This window comes from Pinus tabuliformis, chromosome 5_1 (assembly GCF_031772625.1).
Source record: "Pinus tabuliformis cultivar Carrire ecotype Pingquan chromosome 5_1, CPIR1, whole genome shotgun sequence".
Lineage (NCBI taxonomy): Eukaryota > Viridiplantae > Streptophyta > Pinopsida > Pinales > Pinaceae > Pinus > Pinus tabuliformis.
Window position 1 is genome coordinate 450,195,645 of NC_142305.1, and position 20,215 is coordinate 450,215,859.

General features: G+C 36.6%; 2 protein-coding genes across 3 annotated transcripts in view; one reads left to right on the forward strand and one right to left on the reverse strand.

The window, feature by feature from the left end:
- Nucleotides 1–20,215, reverse strand: part of LOC149165431 (uncharacterized) — a 127,924-nt gene that overhangs the window by 47,130 nt on the left and 60,579 nt on the right. The window contains exon 4 of one of the 2 annotated variants that reach the window (XM_089432304.1): nt 18,500–18,574. The exons of the other annotated variant lie outside the window; for it this stretch is intronic. Coding sequence (XP_089288430.1) covers nt 18,500–18,574 — 75 coding nt within the window. The remainder of the gene's footprint in view (nt 1–18,499; nt 18,575–20,215) is intronic. 2 annotated transcript variants of the gene reach the window in all.
- On the forward strand, nt 10,418–10,891 carry LOC149165432 (putative histone H2A variant 3). The gene is made up of 2 exons (XM_089431137.1): nt 10,418–10,468; nt 10,514–10,891. Exons 1-2 carry the CDS (start codon nt 10,418–10,420, stop codon nt 10,889–10,891), a joined length of 429 nt encoding a protein of 142 aa, XP_089287263.1.

A 20,215-nucleotide genomic window follows, 5' to 3' on the forward strand; every position in this document is an offset into this window, starting at 1 on the left:
TCAGCATTTGGGAATTCTAGCATAGCAACTAGTCTCCTCAAACTCCATGACAATCAAAAAGAATGGGAATTTTCAAGCATGGCAATTGTTCACTTCCAGGCATTGGCTATTTTTCAAGCATATATTCATCAAAGCTCAGTTCCCCAGTTTCAAATTAAAGATCGCACAAATTATTGGTACAGTTATTCAAACTTGTGACTGAGGGACGATTGTCAGTCAGTAGACAATCACAAAGTCCAAGAACACCTAGATATGAGTTGTAAACCTTGTCTTTGATGAGGTGTTGTAATGATCCACTTATGAGTTACAATCTAGAATGGTCCAATTGATATACTATAAATTCAGATCATGAGATCAATACAATGAGTTAAGATAATGGCTTAAAGTCTTTTCTACCACTTGCTTGTCTTGTATCACTTGCCCTAACTCTTAACATAATCAACACATGATCCATCCACATAACTCAATAACAAAGAGCACAACACAGCCATCCATGTAAGCATTAAGTGCAACCATTGAAGAAAGAACCAAATATCAAGACAAGCCACCAAAGAAACCATTGCCTCGACATTTCGCATCCCATGCACCATCATGATGAACCAAGACAAGAGTGTCCACAGCCATCAACATGCCCAACCAAAACGCATCTCAAGTTGATCAACATCCTTGCAAATTACCCGTGGAAAACCTATCATGTGATGAGAATCACAATTTACCACTGCTCCTCAAATTTTGTGTTCCTTAAATTATATCTGCTATCTCTTTGAATTCCATGTTTGGATCCTTGAATTATTTCTTCAATAATTTAACATACAAACAATTTTAGGGTTAACTGCACATGCAAACATTTAGATCAATGCCACACAATTTCACCTCTGCCAAAAGTCCACTCTAATAGGTGCAAATCTTTTTAGCTTCATTTTGTGTTGTGTGCTCCCATATCCTTTAGTTCCATTCATCCTTCATTATGTCCATCTTCGTATGGAAATTTCATATTTAAGATGATGCAAATATGACATTTCACCTCTCAGTAGAGATTTTTTGGATCTAATCCCTAATAGCTTTCAACCTTACATCTGGTCTAAAATATTTGGTTACAAAAATTACTTCAACATGAATAGAAGACTTATGATTATGGATTGAAGAAGGCTCCATAAGGACTCTAGCAAGTCCCTTGAGCTTGGCATACTTGGAATGATGGACATTTGATGCGATCTTTGATCTCTCTTATTGCAGGTATGCACATGGCATTTGGTTTTATAAACTAACAAATTATTTGTAACAAGATTAGCATCTGGTGCTAAAGGGAATTGACCCTTGCACCCAAGATGATTCCACTTCTTGAGATCAAGTGTAACAAAAGCAGGATGACAATTCCCTTATCAAAGGAATCTTTCTGGCACAGACTTGGCAAAATGGTTTACATTGAAGCAATTGAGAGAGCCTCCTCTTCAGACACAGTTTTGATGGAATCCCATGATGAGTCGACACCCAGAAGGATTCTTGATTTGCAGTATGTTGTTTGAGTCGTATAGAGCTTGAATATGTATATGGGAATGTTGCAAAGCAAGTAATTTATGAGCTAGACCCAGCGTCAGATACTTGAGACTATATGTATATTTTGATGATGTTAAGCACATGTAAGTGTCTCCTTAGATCTGCCATGATTTCCAAAATGAAACTGGTACTGAAATTTAAGTGACAATATGCATTGTTGAAAGCATAACTGGTTGTGAGTCAATATGATTGAGAAAGCTCTTCGAGAGTTGTTTGAGTATATGTTGGGCATGGCTATGATATACTATGACATCTTGCGGGATCCAACATGCAAAAATCATGTGTTCCATGATAGGTCCAAACACATTGAGATTAGATATTAATATATCCAGGATATGGTGCAAAGAGAAGCTATAAGACTCACATTTTGAGTGATGAACAGACAAGTGACAAGATTCTTGACCCTGATAGCCAGAACTAATAGTCGTAAGCCTAGTGAAGACTTTGCTTCAGCATGGTTTTGATTGGATGACCTAGATGAACAAAAAAACAGGATTGTTGCCTTGAATACTGCATGAGGCAATATGGCTAAGCTCTTCAATGAATTGTTTTGAGCAAGTGTTGGATATGGGCACATTGATACTTTGCAAAGAGGAGCAGTGAGGCTCCAACATGACTGATGAACAAGAAAGCTTTTACCTTCAAAGCGCAGGAACAAGAGTGGATCCAACCTCTAATTTTAGCATCCTAGAAGCCTCATGCCTCTAAGCGCACTCATCTACCCTAAGAATCCGATTGGAAATTGAGAATGGTTCTAAGCAAATTCAAGAATGGATCAAACTGCAACAACATTACATTGTCTTTTTTGATGATGTACTAAAAGAAAATCACAGGGAGTTAATTGCACAAGGAGTCATCTTTGACTCCAAAACAAAGCACAAACTAGCATTTGCATGGGGTGTTGGCAAATGCAACATGTAATGATGCTAAATTCTAGCATTCTATCAAGTAGTAAGGTTGCTCTAGAAAATAATTCAAAGCGACTTTACAATTGTTAGAACTCTAAAATGATCATCTAAGCTCTTCAGTGGAAAGAAAGACCCTTCCCCCCTTCCCTACATCTATACTTCGTTAGGTTCAAAAAATCAACATAGGTTATAAAAGCATGTGGCAATACTTGGGTCATTCAGGGACAACAAAGGAGGAAACTTTTTATCCCCCTCTATTAGAAGCCATGGGTTTGCTTTTGATATATTCACCAAAGGGAAATTATCCAACTTCTCATGTAGATGAATATGCAAACAACACAATAGATATGGCTAACAAACTCCAGTATATGTTTCAAATTGTATCTTTCTAATGTTTTTTTAATTCACTTTTGTTATAAGTTAGCTTGAAGGTGTACAACACCAAATTCCAATTAAGACGGAAACTCCCAATTCATGGTTTTGGGGGCAGGAATCCTATCTATGTATCTTCTTACACCTATGCAGCTCAAAGTTCAATAATATGTACTCTGAGTTATACAAGCAAAGTTGCAACATTTTTTGAATTAATATAAATTTATTATTGTCAAAAACTAGCGGGGCTCCTACAACTCTGCACAAAACTCATCCCATGTCCACTAAACATTGTGAAACTAAAGTTCTAGGTGTTCCTTCCGATTTAGCGATTTTGCCAGAAACTGAAATAGCACATTTGCCACTAACTAAACAAATCACATATAAATAAATAAAATAGCACAAAGCATTTAAACAATATACCTATTTATTTTCTCTTTGTTAGGAAAGTGTTGGTCATCAAAGCTCCACAAGGCAACATAATATTTGTTAATAACATACAAAGAAATTTTATTAACCCCACTTTATCTGATCTTTCTTTCTCTATGTTGAATACTAGGACTAGCAATGGCCATTATACATCATTTGTAAAGCAATTAAGGGACTCTAGGACCATATTGAAAATTTATGGGCCACCACCATTATCTTCTACAATGTAACATCTATTGTATAGTAAGAAGAGAATTGTTTATTTACCAAAAAAAAAATTATACCAACCCATTTTTCAACAGCACATTTCATTTGCACCAAAGAACTTACAACCTATACTACAATGAAGACTAGGAAAACTTTACAAACTACTCCAAAGATTCATCCCACCCAACAAATGTATTATCCTTCACTAAGAGTTTCCCTTAGATCAAAATCAATATCATGATATAATGAGTCACAAACACTCTCTCAACATAACCCACCCAAGATTTCAACTTTGTAGTGTGCTAGGATAATTTTGCCTTAGAACTTCTTAGGGCATTAAGGTTTCAACAGATTTCTAGTTGAGCTCAATACAAATAATACATACTTGTAACTTCAATACAAGGCTTTGTGGTTGAACCAACAAGCGGTAATCCCTTCGGGTAGATCAAAGTCCATGAAGAAATTAAAAAAAAAAAAAAAAAAAAAAATTGCCCAGAGGGTGTAGCTCAATTAGTCATCGCCTTGTTATGAAGTAATATGTAAAGCATGAGATTCAAAGTTCAAATCCTAGTGCGTTAGACCAACCAAAGAAAAAAAATACATATTGCAATAAAAATTCAGTAAACCAATCAATGAATATATTATTCAACAAATCCACCAAATAGTATGATTTGAGTTCCACAATATAGTTCCTCCAATAAATCAGAGTGAATAACCAATAACATCAAGCTATCCAAGTATAGTTTTCTAACAACAGAAACCTTATGCGAGCTTTTGTCTGGACCAATTTCCTAGAGTGTCAACAAACCGTGTTTATTTCTTGTCACTGTATTGTCTTTAGAAACTCAAAATTGCTCCATAAATCTTGAATTGTCACACTCGTAACCTTTTCTGCCTTGTACTGGTATAGATTCCCTTCCAGAACTTCAGATCTATCCAAACAGGAAATAATTCGTCCTCCAAAGTCTTTGATCCACTCAGAATCCCTGGTAAATTAATGTATTGGGTGTCACAAAGAATGTCTCACGTCAGTGAGCTGAGAATGTCTTAGATTTGTCGTAGGATGATGCGGCTACAAATGCATTAAGATTGCCCGCAATGTCGCCAATCGACAGCCCACGAATTACAGTCAAATTACGGCCTTCCCATGGAAATTGTAGAAGATTTTCCACGGAATCACAATAATGCTAAAGTTAATAATGAGATGTTTCTACAATGGATGAGTTTCTAGTGTTTGAGAAAATCCCACACCACAAAGAAGTTGATATAAAACTTTCTGTAATTGAGATTTTTGAGTTTCCCTCTATGGAAAGCCTTCTCATAAAACAAGATGAAACAAACGATTAATTAGCAGTATCTCAAGTTTTGGAAACCGACAATATTGTTGCATATCTAGACAAGAATGAAGAAATTGGGAAGTAAGACCTTGATCTGTCTCAACTCGAAGGCAAGGCATCAATTTGTTGTCTTACTACTGATTTGTGGACTCCAGATGATTGTTTGGACCATAAAAATGCAAGTAAAAAGGATCTTGTTAATAAAATAGGTACTGCAAAGCACTACATGCATTTCTTTATTCATTTACGAGGCACACTATTGTTACCACAACAACATAGACGTGCTAAAAGATTTCCCGCTCAAGTTAAAAGGCTTAAACATGAATCCTTGAAACAGGAAAAGGAAGGTGACAAGAAAGAACAAGTACCTAAGTTTTCAAGAGTCACTACTCCAAGTGGTTTACTTGTTGGGTTGAATCCAAGGGTTATCAGCCATGTGAGAAATAATAAACAAGTTCATGTTGTTGTTGGATCAGATGCATTAACTACTTACCTGAATAGAAAAGAAATTTTTCAACAAGCACCTAAAACCATATCATAATAGAAAATACTAGGAACAAGTGATACAATAGTGGCTATCTTTGAAAATGGTGATTCAAATATTATGGATATGAAACATGATGGGAATGATGCATTAGAGGACGAAGATGAACATCAAAGCAGTGAGGCGGCCAACAAAAAATTAAAGGAAAGAATTGATATCAAATTCTTGTGCATTTGATCATATGTTTGACATTGTAGAGAGGCCTATTGATGCAAACCTTAATGAGGAAGGTTTTGAAGTTTGAGCACCTAGCTGCCAAGGAAGATTCGATCCCACCTGTAGAGTGCAGTAGGGATTGAGGAAAAGCAATGTCGGGAATGGCAGACTGTAATGTAGCCTACAGGGATTGGTAGGTTATTTCATCCCTTCGACAATTAATTTTTTGGGAACATTACAGTCTACCATTTCAGATATTGCTTGTCCTCAAGCAATGGGAAGTTACACTGTACTTTCGAGGTTTGGTTTGAGTAAAACCAATCCCTACTGCACTTTGCAGGTGGAATTGAATCTTCCCTGGCAACTAGGTGCTCAAAGCCTTCCTCACTAAGGTTTGCATCAGATGCACAAGAATTTGAAATCGATTTTTCTTTTAATTTCCCGTTGGCTGCCTCACTACTTTGATGTTCATCTTCATCCTTTAATGCATCATTCCCAGCATGTTGCATATCCATAATCCTTGAATCACCATTTCCAAAGACATCCATTATCGTATCACTTGTGCATGTATTTTCCATTATGCTCTGGTTTTAGGTGCTTGTTGAAAATTTTCCTTACTATTCGGGTAAGCAGTTAATGCATCTTATCCAACAACAGCCTCTAGGAGAGAATGACTCTGTTTATTATTTCTCACATGGTTGATAACCCCTGGATTCAGCCCAACAAGTAAACCACTTGGAGCAATGACTTTTGAAAACTTAGGTACTTGTCCTTTCTTGTCACCTTCCTTTTCCTATTTCAAGGGCTCATGTTTAAGCCTTTTAACTTGAACGGGAAATCTTTTAGCATGTCTCTATCCTTGTGGTAATAGTAGTGTGCCTCGTAAAAGGCATAAAGAAATGCATGTTGTCCTTTGCAGTACCTATTTGATTAACAAGATCCCTTTTACCTGCATTTTTATGGTCCAAACAATCATTTGGAGTCCACAAATCAGTAGTAAGACAATAAATTGATGCCTCACCTTCGAGTTGAGACAGATCAAAGTCTTGCTTCCCAATTTCTTCATTCTTGTCTAGATATGCAGCAACATTGTCAGGTTCCAAAACTTGAGATACTGCCAATTGTGATATTTCTTGAGACATAGCAAACCAAAGTTGCAATAACTAGATCTGTCCCAACACAACCATGTGTATACTTCAAAATACGTTCAAGATGTGAAGAACATCCAATCAACTAACCTCATCCAGGACCTCAATGTCAATTTCACAATCAAACCTACCAAACCATCTAATTTTTGGGTGAATTCTATTAGGACTATTGGTTGCTCTTGTCACAATCACACGAGATCAAGATTTTAGACCATCCATCAATGTCAATAGCCAAGATACAATGTGCTTCTCTACTTCAAATTGTTGAGAGCTTAGCTCAGCAACGTTATCAAGTAACCCATTTGATATAAGCCCATCTTCTGTTGAAAAATGTAACTAGGTTTGGTCTTCGTAATAACATTTGTAATTGTGATTTTATGAAATTGAAAAAAAAAATATTGTAATGCTTGTCTCATGGATTTCATGAGCAAGGAATTTTATTTTAGTGATGGCTCCTGTTGCACTCAAATTGTCAAAGTTTCAGGGAAGAGGAAGTACCAACTTTTTCGACAAGGATCAGATCACATATCAGCAATCTGTGTGTCATGGTCATCCCAATCTGCAAGTTATATATTCTAAATGATCTTAGTAAAACCTTGAGCCTATGTAACAACCTAGGTAAGCCTAGAATTTGATGACGAATTCTATCCTAGGAGGTTTTTTAACCTCACTAATTACCTGTGTTTTTCGACAAGGATAATGAAAAGAGTTTTTTCCCTCTAACTTAAACCCCCAAAGCTAGGGTGAAATTTATTATCGAATTATTAGGTGAGTCCTAGTGTTTTAGTCGAGTTTGATGTAAAAGTGGTTTGAGAATAATAATTACCTTAATTATTTTATTACAAATCATTTGGTTTACATATTGAGTCGCAAATGGGTTATGTGCCTTGAGGGTCTAATACAAATATGTATTCCCTCCTTGAGCCCTGTAAATGAAAAGTCATATGTATTAAAGGGTTGGAAAAATAATTAAATCCCCTCATGTGTAATTTAATTAATTTTTCTGGCAAAATAAAATTAAATCCTAAGCCAAAAAAATTAATTAATTAGAGTCAAGTTATATTGTCTTAGGAAAATAAATTCTACAAATGGAAAAATTCGTGGGTCTTAAAAGAGTCAATTTTCAAAGGTCCTCCACCAAAGGAATAATGTATTTTTCAAGAAAATTTGGACCCTTGGACCTTGGTGGTTAGATGAAAGGTCAAATTTTTGAAGAAAATAGCTCAAAATAATTAATTTTATTTTGAGCTAATTAAAATGGAATTAAATGATAAATCTAAAAATTCCTCAAAAATAAAAAATCAAGGGCCAAGAATAAAAGATCTTGAAGTGTTTATCAACGACCAAGATTATTTTGACAAGGATCAAAGAAACTAGTCATTATTTTTCCATTTGGAGGATTCATCTATAAATTAGAGAGTCAATTGAGTCTCTAGTCATCTTGATCTCTGGCTAGAATTGTTGCTGAAGCATTTTGTAAACTATTGTCCCGTTGGGAACTATTTTTTCTACTATAATAAAAGACTTTCTAGTGCAACTTGAGGTGTTCTTGTCGTTGATCTGTGGTATGTATTGACTACGGGCTTCCTGTGTGGTGCTTTATATTATTATTTTGAGATAATACATAGTGTGTGCAGGTATTCAGTCCTTGGTCTCCAAGTTCACAGATTGTGGGCAAAGGTTACTTGTCTTGGATCTCTAGTTTTTATTGGGTGGATTGAATCTTCGCTTGGGTTGTTGTGAGCATTAAATTTTTCAAAAGCGTTTTAGCCACTCTTTCAAGGAAAAAATATCATAAAAATTATTTTCTCAAAATCTATTTTAAAAACGCATATATATTTTGTAAATTAAATTGTAAATTATTTCTCTAACTTCAGTTGGGGTTTTTAGATTCATTTTTTATATATTTGGGGTTTGGGTGTTGTAAATTTTATTTTTGTAGGAGTAAGGTGGAAGAAGAGCTAGATCTATGCTCTTGAAGGTAAGATCTAGTCTCTTGAAATTTTTTGCAAGGTTTCCACAAAAGAAATTTTCACAATCAAAGCGCTGAAGCATAAAAAAATTTGGAGCAAGGGTTTCAAGCTTTTTAGGGCTCCTAGCCTCGATTTTGCCTTCCTCGGCCTTAGCGTCATCCTTTCTCCCTCCAGCATCTTGGTTTCTAGCCCTCCCAGGGCTAGCCATGACCATTAAGCGTTGTGGCTTCCCTTCTCTACCCTAGCCATAGGCCCAAAAGGCCTTGTGGCCTCCTTTTCCGCTCAGCCTCCCCATTCTTGGCCCCCTTCCCTCTCTGCCCTTCTCCCTCGGCCTTCCTCCATCCTCCCTCGGCCCTCTTCTCCCTCTCTCCCTAGGCCACAGCCCTATAAGGGCTTGCGGCTTCCTTTCCTTGGCCTTAGGGCTCTTCCTAGGCCTATAAGCCCTCCATCGCCCAACGCTAGCCTCATTAGGCATAGTGTTGCCTCTTTGAGGCCTTATCCTTCATCTTTGGGCCCAAATCTATCATCCTAGCGCTTCTATCCCCGCAAATTCATCTCCCTTAGCCTTATTCTCCATTTCCTTGGCCTCTTTTGCCCTAAATTGACCTGAAACCTTAATTTAAAGTTTTAAGGCTAAATACTTGGCGGTTTTTGAGGCTTTGGGTCTCAAAATTCATATTTTTCAAGCAGCAACATGTTCCCAAAAATTTTAACAAATTTCAACTGTGAGATCTTCAAAGCTTTGGGCCTAGGATTTGACCTCTAAACCCTTGTTTTGCTTCAGTTTTATTACAGCAGTCAAATCACTAATATCTAAGCCCTAAAATCACACTTTAATTGGTCAAAATCGATTAGAATTGCAAAATCTAGATTTTCACAAGTTTTTGCCACTTGGGCATGTCCAATTTGACTTAGATCTAACATTTTAGCTTGCTGGAATTTACAGCATAGCAATGAAATTCAGGTCAGATATATCTGAAGCATATTCTTAATAAAAATCAAAAAATTGAATTTTCAGTTTTTGGTAAAAACTTACTATTTTTAGACATTTTGGGCATAATCTTCTAAAAATTGAAAATTTTGAGTTCTAGTGCATTTTTACTATTTTTGGCATATTGACCATCTATTTTTAGCATCTTTATCTTGCTGATCTGTAGTTATTTACTATTGCAAACTAACAATCAGATCTGAAATATAACTGAATACATCATCACTAAGTGGGCTAAATGGGTTAATTTACATTTGTTGGTCATTGAAAAATTGTATGTTTATGTCTAAGGCAAATTTCATGATTTGAAGTGGTTTCTTCACTACTATTATAACGTTCATAAAGTCTGAATTTTTACTGCTGATATAAATTGCCATAGATTTGAAATTGGCTCATCTCATCTTTGCACTCAGAATCCGACATTGATCTTGTTGATTGGCATAATATCTTGTGTTAATATTCATCGGTGGATAAGTTGGTTACTTGAAATTTACACTTGTACCTCTTAGCCCTCATCTTGTTTAAGATTGCATGACAACATTGTTAAGTACTTTTGCATTAAGACAAATTTCACATAAGTACATAAATAACTTAAACACTCTTAACTCAAGATAATCTCACCCATAATCTTTTGCATAAGCATACTAGATTTAGATTGCATTAATAATTTACCTCTTAGCATAAGCTAGGTTGATTGCTCAGAAGAGTGGGCCGTAATAAAGTGCACATCGCCACCTCTGAAAACTCAAGGTCTATAGATCTACTTGATTATCCAAGCGTTTATACCAGGAAGACACAATGGTTGTGGGAGAGAATCAATCTGGCAAAGGTGCCGAGGGCCTACCGAAAGTAAAAGGCAATCAATCCGTCAAAGGTGCGAAGGTCCCCCAGAAGGGAAAATCCACCACAGCCGCTAATGATAAAACTGAGAGGAAAAATCCAGTTTCTCGCTCATTTCGTGCGGGCCTACAGTTTCCAGTGGGACGGATCCACCGTTTCTTGAAGTCTCGAGTATCTTCAAATGTAAGGGTAGGAGCTACCGCAGCCGTATATGTTGCAGGCGTTCTGGAGTATGTTACTGCAGAGATTTTAGAACTGGCAGGAAATGCCAGTAAAGATCTCAAGGTTAAACGTATCACTCCAAGGCATTTGCAGCTGGCCATTAGAGCAGATGAAGAACTTGATACTTTGATCAAAGGTGTCATCTCTGGTGGAGGTGTCATCCCTTACATTCACCCGTCACTTTGTGGCAAATCCACAAAGAAAGATTAGTTTCTCTGTTTGTGGATTTGACAAAAAGTGACAGGTGAATGTAAGGGATGACACCTCCACCAGAGATGGTACCTTTGATCAAAGTATCAAGTTCTTCATCTCCTCTAATGGCCAGCTGCAAATGCCTTGGGGTGATACGTTTAACCTTGAGATCTTTACTGGCATTTCCTGCCAGTTCTAAAATCTCTGCAGTAACATACTCCAGAGCAGCTGCAGCATATACGGCTACAGTAGCTCCTACCCTTACATTTGACGATACTTGAGACTTCAACAAACGGTGGATCCATCCCACTGGAAACTGTAGGCCCGCACGAAAGAAGCGAGAAACAAGATTTTTCCTCATAGTTTTATCATTAGCGGCAATGGTGGATTTTCCCTTCTATGGGATGTTCGCACCTTTGATGGATTGATTGCCTTTCTCACTTAGCTTGAGGGGCCTCGACAACTCTTCGGTGGTTAACACAGTAACCTTGCAGTCCTCAGAGTCATAGTCTACACAGAATCAGAGGCATCGAGTGATAGGAGCACAACAAAAGGTATCGTTAATCAAGCCCTAGCCTGCTTCTTGTTGGCCTCCTTCCCACAACCTACCTTGTAGCCCAGTTTCAAAATAGTTAAAGGGGGGTTAAATCTAGATTAGGCATTTAACTAAAAATAACCAAGATCTTTGCATCACACATAGGTCATAGGTTTGCATATCATTCAGGTTAGTCAATCATCTTAAGCAACGGGTGTTCATCTAGTCATTTGGTTCCAATTAATTATAAGAAAGAATTTGTGACTCCATTAAGGCACAGGCCTCATACTTTAAAATTTAATCTAACCAATAATCTTGCTCGAATTTAACCAATTGCCTAGGCCACTCATCCGTGTCTCCTAAACAAGTTGATTTCCAACTTGTTTTTTCTCACCTCATAGGGACTACCCCTCATAGCCTGTTGTTGGTTGACAACTAGAACGGAGTGGGCGATGATCAGAGTGACAACCCCCATCCTGAGCATTATCATGGTGCTTATACAATCCAGGCAACAATAGCTCCCACTGTGAGCCTTTAGGATGTGTTATCTAGTCATAAAAGTCAATTTGAGTCCATGTCATGTATGAAGGACCCTTCTTGGGCATGTTACACTTTTGTACGAGTCATTAAATGTATAGGAAGGCCCTCCAAGACCAAGCAAAGTCTCCTCCTCAAGTCAACTTCAAGAAGGATAATTATATCTTCACCAAATGACACGTCAACCCAGTGTGCCATCATGTTACTTATTATGATGGCAAACAACTATAAATGGGACACTCGGCCTCATTTCAGAGCAAGGAATTTCAAGGCAAGTCTGAAATAAGCAAGAAGTGTGAAGGTCAGCAAAATGAAGCCTCCTAGCCAATGTGAAGATAGAAAGAAGAGCAAAGTTTTCTTGGGTATCTCTTGGATATGTTTTAGGATTATTTTAGGACACACATGTGAAGAAGGTAGAGGATACTTGCTGCAGAAAGAACCGAGAAGGATAACAATACTAATAAGGTAGCCGAGTTGGAAGAAATTCAAGACAAGAAAGAAGCCCAATCAAGCTAGAAGAAGACCTTATCCAAAGCAAAGAAAGTGAAGGCATAAGATAAGCTCTTGTGCATAAGACAGGGTTTCTGAAATAAGATTGCAAACCTAATTCAGGGAGATTGAAGGTGTGAAGCAGAAGGAGGTTGAAGAGGAAGAAGAATCGAGAAAAAGGAAGCAAAAGAAAGTTGACTATCGTTGTCTAAAGATCTCATCAAGGGTTTTGGTCTTGGTATTCATTAATTGGAATCTCTATAAGATGAAGAACTTGTTCGAGTTTTCCTCTCAAGTAGGAGAGGTTTTGGCCCTGGTTGATAGCCTATATTCTGTGTCTCTTGTCTCTTTATGGTTTATGAATTGGTAGTTGTTTGATGAAGAAGAACACTAATAACCTAAGTAAAAGAAGATCCTAATCTAAAGAAGTAAAAAGAACTCACAAGTAGTTTCTAATAGATGAGAAACCACTTAATTGCTTGCCCTAGATTTCTCAACATCTTCACCTCCGGTAAATTTACTATTGCTTTTGCACAGAGAATTACCTTCACACCATGATTACAGATATAATTTTGTTCATCTTGTATTAGAATTGTTGAACCATGCACACTAGCTTCAATAAAATATGATTGTTTTCTAGTACCAGTAGGAGTGACACTATGGCCTGTGCTTGGAAATTTCAAAACTGGAGTCTTCTATGTAGAGCTTGACTGATAGTGTATGGAAACAATCTGATCAATATCAATGCTCTACAAGATATCATCATCATCTCCTAGTTCCATGAATGTTTGCTCTATCTCAGTTGAGCTTTGCCTACCTGATACACTCTGATAGCTAGAGGCCACTTGCTTGTGACAAGAGGTAGAAGCAACATTTGCTCTCACTTCTTGTGATGTGCACCTCCTTTCTCCATGCGACAGAGAATTAGAAGTGCTTGGACCATTCATGCAACTCATTTTTGTTCCTTGTATGGAGTTGTTCACATGAGTGACAGAACTTTCACCTGGCAAGGTTTGTAAAACATGAACATCTCGGAAGGTTTGACCTTTGTCATTATATCTACTCTTTGCAAAATCATTTCTATCTTGTGGAAAATTTGATCGAATGTCTTTCTCAGATTGACACTTGACAATATTTTTAGTGCAGGAGGGAAACTCTTCCAAAGGTTGGCATTCTGCTTCATTATAGCTTGCATCCTGCTTCGCTCTAAGCTCCATTGAATCTACCATGGTAAAGTTTTTCTTTTGGATTTTTTGGTCGACATTCTTGATCTTCGTTTCACAGTTGTTCATCAACCACATCTTCATTTCTTTCAAATAACTCTGGTTGATTGTCGACTTCCTCTTTAGGGGGATATAGCCATGTCCATGCTTTGGTCTTTGCCTCAACTTTTCTTACACTTTGTTTTCAGTCTTGGGCTTATGATCAATATTGCTTGGTTTGTTTTTCTAATCACTATTTCAAAAGTCGGCCCATTTTTCCTTTCTTAGATGTGGTGTTTTGTTATATTCTTCAAATATTTTGTTCCACTCTTGCAGCCTTTTAATATTTTTTGCTCGTTGCTCTTCCATCTTTTCTAGCTTTCTCCAAGACTCTGCATACCTTCGCAAAAAATTTGCTTCCAGTGGTTCTATTTTTAATTACCATCCAGGTTGGCAAGATCTCTGCTTTAATACCACTATAGTGTGCTAAGGTAATTTTTCGCTAAAATTTCTTAGGGCACTAGGGCTTCAACATATTTCTAGCTGAGCTCAATACAATTAATACATACTTAAACAAAAATTCAGTAAACCAATCAATGAATATATTATTCAACAAATCCACCCAACAGTATGATTCCAGATCCACAATATAGTTCCAATAAATCAAAGTGAATTCAACAACACAAAAGTGCCCTAACAAATAACATCAAACTATCCAAGTATAGTTTTCTAACAGTAGAAACCCTATGCGAGCTTTTGTCTGGACCAATTTCCTAAAGTATCACCAAACCGTGTTTATTTCTTACCTCTGCACTGCCTTTAGAAACTCAAAAGTGTTCCATAAATCTTGAATTGTTGCAACCATAACCTTTTCTTCCTTGTACGGGTATCTACTCCCTTCCAAAACTTCGGATCTATCCAAATAGGAAATAATTTGTCCTCCAAAGTCTCTGATCTACTCAGAATCTTTGGTAAATTAATGTATTGAGCGTCGCAGTGAATGCCTCACGTCAATGAGCTAAGAATGTTGTGGATCCAACCCAGGGCTTCAACATATTTATAGCTGAGCTCAATACAATTAATACATACTTAAACAAAAATTCAGTAAACCAATCAATGAATATATTAGTCAACAAAATCCACCAAACAGTATGATTCCAGTTCCATAATATAGTTCCAATAAATCAGAGTGAATTCAACAACACAAAAGTGCCCTAACCAATAACATCAAACTATCCAATTATAGTTTTCTAACACTAGAAACCCTATTCGAGCTTTTGTCTGGACTAATTTCCTAAAGTATCACCAAACCATGTTTATTTCTTACCTCTATATTGTCTTTAGAAACTCAAAAATGTTCCATAAATCTTGAATTGTTGCAACCATAACCTTTTCTTCCTTGTACAAGTATCAACTCCCTTCCAAAACTTCAGATCTATCCAAATACGAAATAATTTGTCCTCCAAAGTCTCTGATCCGCTCAGAATCTCTAGTAAATTAATGTATTGAGTGTCGTAGGGGATGCCTCATGTCAATGAGCTGAGAATGTCGTGGATCCAACCCAGGATGATGCGGCTACAATTACATTCAAATTGCCTGTGGTGTCACCAATTGGCAGGCCACAAATTATGATCAAATTGTCATCATGCCACACTGAATATTATTCATCCAACCCCTCACAATGTTCTACGTACCTTGATAATTTCGTTATTCATGCCCAAGAATTGCCCAACCAATTACATCAATGTATGTATCTCAAAAGGGTGGCCATTGTCCCATGCTGGCAAACTTTGGACTGGAGGTTGACTTTCGAGAAAAATTCGTTGCTCGAAAATCCTTATTTTACACCGCAAGCCTTACACGGGGTCGTTGCCTCGATCAATCTAAGAGATGTTGCTAATACGACTTTAATCCGCAAACGTTTTCGTCGATGATCCTCAAAAGAATGCCTTGTGCGTGCAGTTGTCTCAATGGAATCTTGATAGGCCTACTTTTGGGTTTCTTTGCCCAGTTGCCCCAAAACTTGCCCAACAAAGGGTATTTTGGGGTTTCCCCTTTATTGAGGATTGTGGCCTACGGGGATTGATAGGCTATTTCATCCCTTAGGCTATAAATTTCTAGGAACATTACAAACTTCACAAATCCTAAGTGGAGTTTGTCACATTACTCTACTACCCTCAAATTATGACCTTATTGTAGCTACAACTATGCTTGCAACTACTATCATTCTAAAGGGAGCTATTCCAACTAATACAATCTAAATAGTTTTCCTTGCCTCAAGTAAACAAAGAAGAATTTATCCCAACAACTAGCCATAGATATGAAGATGCATGAACTTGTATCACAATTCAAAAGGGTCCCACACTTGGGTTGCATAATACAACCCCTCCCACATGATTTATTCACGCGGTTAGCTCGTAATTTTTTATTCAAAGCACAACCCAACAATACACTTCCATTATTGAACTATTGACTCGAGGCCCCAACCAGTATTTTAAAAACAAGTCGGTTCATTAGCCGACCAGGTTAAACCGCTTGGTTCATTAACCAACCAGGTCAAACCAATCATTTCATTAGCCGATCGGGTCAAACCGGTAGAAAAACCAGGGTTAACCCACCTCTTTGCCCAAAAATCACATAAACCGGTGCTAACCGACTAGTTTAGGACGGAACCAGCCAGTTTATGGTCAAACCGGTCTATTCACTGCCAAGGCTACGGAGGACCCATACAACGCAGTTTAGGAAGGTTCCAAGGTGGTTTGGAGGGAAAATAAGGGTTGTTTCCCTCCAAAAACACCCTCTCCAGGCCTTTAAAAGGAGCTCACCCCTTTCATTTGCCTCACACATCTCGTTTGGAGTTTTTGTGAGTTTGATTGGGAGCTTGGAGAGAGTTGAGTTTTTGCTGGAGTAGTGGAACAGTAGAGAGTTTGAGCTAAGTAGTAGTCATCGTGCCTCCAAAAGCCAAGTAGCATGGGCTCATTGTGATATGCTTGATGGCAAAATGATCTGCAAATATTGCCAAAAATCTATTGAAGGAAGGGGCATTAACAGCTTCAAGCAACACTTCGCTGGGATAGGAGGCCATGTAAAGCCATGTGGAGCACCAAATGAAGTAATAGGGCCTATTATGGCAAAATACCTTCAGAAGTTTGAGACTCAAGTCACTGAGCCAATAGAGAAGTTTGTGACTCAAGCAGTTGCAAAGTTTGGGAGTTGACACTCAACCAAGTAAGTTTGATCACGATGACTCATGACAAATTTCAAATGATAATGCTGAACACTATTATCATATATGTAGACTTGTAGTAGGTGAGTGGCCCCATAGTTTGTAGGCTTTGTTTTTTCACTCTAAAGGCCATTTAGAGCCTCATTGATTATATATTTTTGTTGTTGATATATTCACCTTTACATGGTATATATATGAGCAAACTTTGCATATTTTGTGTCTATTGGTTTGGAATCATGGTTTTAAATCTTAAAAATAGTTTGTTTTCATTAAAAATAATTATTTCATGTGTTTTTTTAAACCGGTTCATTGTGATCTAACCGGTCCCAGTTTGACCGGTTCTGATTTGAAACCTAGTTTATTAGGTGGACCGGTCCGGTCACCGATCCCGTTTTTAAAACTATGGTCCCAACCATTATAACATAATAAAAAATGCATTCATTCAAATGTGCCTAGATTACAAAAAGATCTAAAGGCTAGCAAATGAGTGTCACAAAAGCATCACAATCTCTAACCAAAGAAGCCTATTCCTTTTGTAGAGAATTCTTGATTAGCTCCAAATAGAACATATGCCCTTGTTGATTATTGCATAGACCTTAATAATGGTATTCCTCAAGCACTGTTAGTCACTCTGTTTCACCTTATCTTTGTTAGGCAATTAAGCAACCCATCAATCAATTAATATGACGCACTCTCCCCCATGCCACATTGTTATCAATAAACAATCCCTAGTAAAACTAAAGCAATCTTTCAAGATTACTCTATCAGAAATCGATTTCGAGTTGTCACATAGAATATGTAAGGCCAACGCAAGACTGAACTCAATGACCTAACTTACTCCATGATCAACCTAAGACGATAAAAAAGGGTTGAGTGTTTGCTTTCTCTTGATCCAACTTTCATATGGTTGGTGGAAATATCAATGAATCATCCAACATATGATATATCTCCAACTTTACATCATTTACTACTCAATTGGTCAAAAGGAAGTTTTGACTACAACCCACTAAAAGCAAGTGACAACACGATAGGCACATAAGTAACATTATTACAGGGGTGTATCCTTAAATATGGATAATTTAGATTCGATCTCCATTTACAAAGTCTAGACATTTTACAAGTTCTCAAAAGTTTTAACTCATACAATATTTACAATGTCCAAAATTTGTGGTTCTACAAGTATGTCAAAATTATTCAGTAAGGATTAGTTTCATAATAGTATTCGTCACAATATGATTGAAAGAATTTGAAACTAAACAAGGGCATTCAAACTAATCAAGACTTCTTAAGATTAAACTAAATACAGTCTTAATGTCATACTATTTTGGTGCAACATTAAGCCAACACACACTATACAGGATAAAAATGTGCTTAATCAAGAACTGAAACCAACAACATAACCCAAAAATTGATAGCAATGCAAGAATTAAGAATTTATAATAAAAAATGCATTTGATGTAGTATGTATAACATCATGCTTGTAGAGAAATATTGACTAGAAACCCAAGTTACCAATGAGTAAGATTACTTTCTACAATGAAGAAATGTAATAAATTAAATCCAACACATAAGGAAAAGCTTCACTAAAAAATATCAATATATTTCCTCCAATGACTAAAGCAAAAAGATTTACTTACACAAAAATTCAAATGGGAGGATCCAAAACTAAGAGAAGCATTTGGACCATTACTCCTAAAACAATGCTTGTCAATCTACAAAAGACATTTAAAGTTGTTAAAGAAAGGTGCACAAGGTTAAAGACATTCCTGTTGCGCTGATAAGTTTCTTTGAATTCTAATTGTTTATCCATACAGATCATACATTATTCAAAATATTTAATAGCAATTTCCTTATGACTCTTGACTAAACAACAATGACCAACGACGGCCCACTTAAAAATGTCATTGATGTTTTTTGTTTTCACATTTTTACATCCACCCAAATATTTTTGTGATAGATAAAAAATTAAGTGTTTTCATATTTGTCATTTTAGACAGTGTTGATATGTCAATGTTCGCTTTCATTTTAAACTACAATAAAATAATTCATTACACTTGAGCAATGAACTAATCTATTAAGACTATGGTTAATTTTAAGTTAACCATAGTGTATTCTTATTTTATTTATTAAAAAAATATTCCAGATAACATACTTCAATTTTCAAATACATATTTATACTAGCAATAGAAAAATTTTGAACTGCTACCATTTCAATTTGTAGCTCAAATTAAGAAAGAACAATTTGGACAAACATTAAAACACAATTATCCACAAAAGGGGTGGAAAGGCCTAGTAGAAACTCAATTGTCAATGATAAAATATTACCAAATCAACACATTAAAATGACCTCCTTATCAATAGACAAAAAATATACATAAAGAAGGGGCAATTAATAAAAAAAGGAAAGGCCAAACCAACAAAACTCCAATTTCCCTAAACATCATATGCATATAAACTTTTATAAAAGCTTGAAACAACACCATAAATAGAATTTGAAGAAACAAAACTTAAATAACAGCAAGTCAAACAACTTTAAATGGGCAACTACTCGACTATCCAATATCTGTAGGTGTAATTCATCAACCACCATGTACTTTGATGTAATCTTGACTTAGTGGATATGAGAGTCATTAGTGTTAGACCCTAATGCTTTTTCACTAATGTGGTAATTTAAAAGGTGGTCTTAGTGGCCTCTCATTAATGTGATGAAGGTGGCCTGGTGGACTGTAATTAATGGAGTAATCAGGCTAGAGATGTCCCTAAATAATGTGCTCTTGTCCACATTGTAATCACTATGTGAGATATCACTCTTTCCTATTCAATTGTAACAAGGTAATGAGGTTACTCGTCAATTTCAGAGTCTCTTGTGGTTATCTTACATGTTAGTCTACAGAGATTCTACATTCTTATAGCATGTATGTTCTAACTTAAACATTGTATCAAAGCTAAGGGATTATGTCTCCCCAAGCCCTAACCCTTTGTGTTGAAGCTCGCTATGGAATCCAATTCATTTCATTTCATCTCCAGAAGTCCGTTCTGTTAAAAAAAAAGGGTTCAATCTAAGTTGGATATCAACATATTCCCAATCAGTAATTTTGTTTGCAAAAAGAGAAAAAATTTACACAATTGATAGTCTGCATTTTTGTTGTGATCTTTATAGGATTAGTGGTGTTTTACAGTTAGCATTTCATACCATTTTGCGGAAGAAATATTTATTATCTTTAAACCATTACAGGGGTATTGTTTTCGCTCAACCTACAGCACCTTATGTTGCTACATGTTCTCTATATCCCCTTGCATCTTGCACGCTCTATTCAGAGGAGACCTATGCTACATAGTACATCAACAACTAT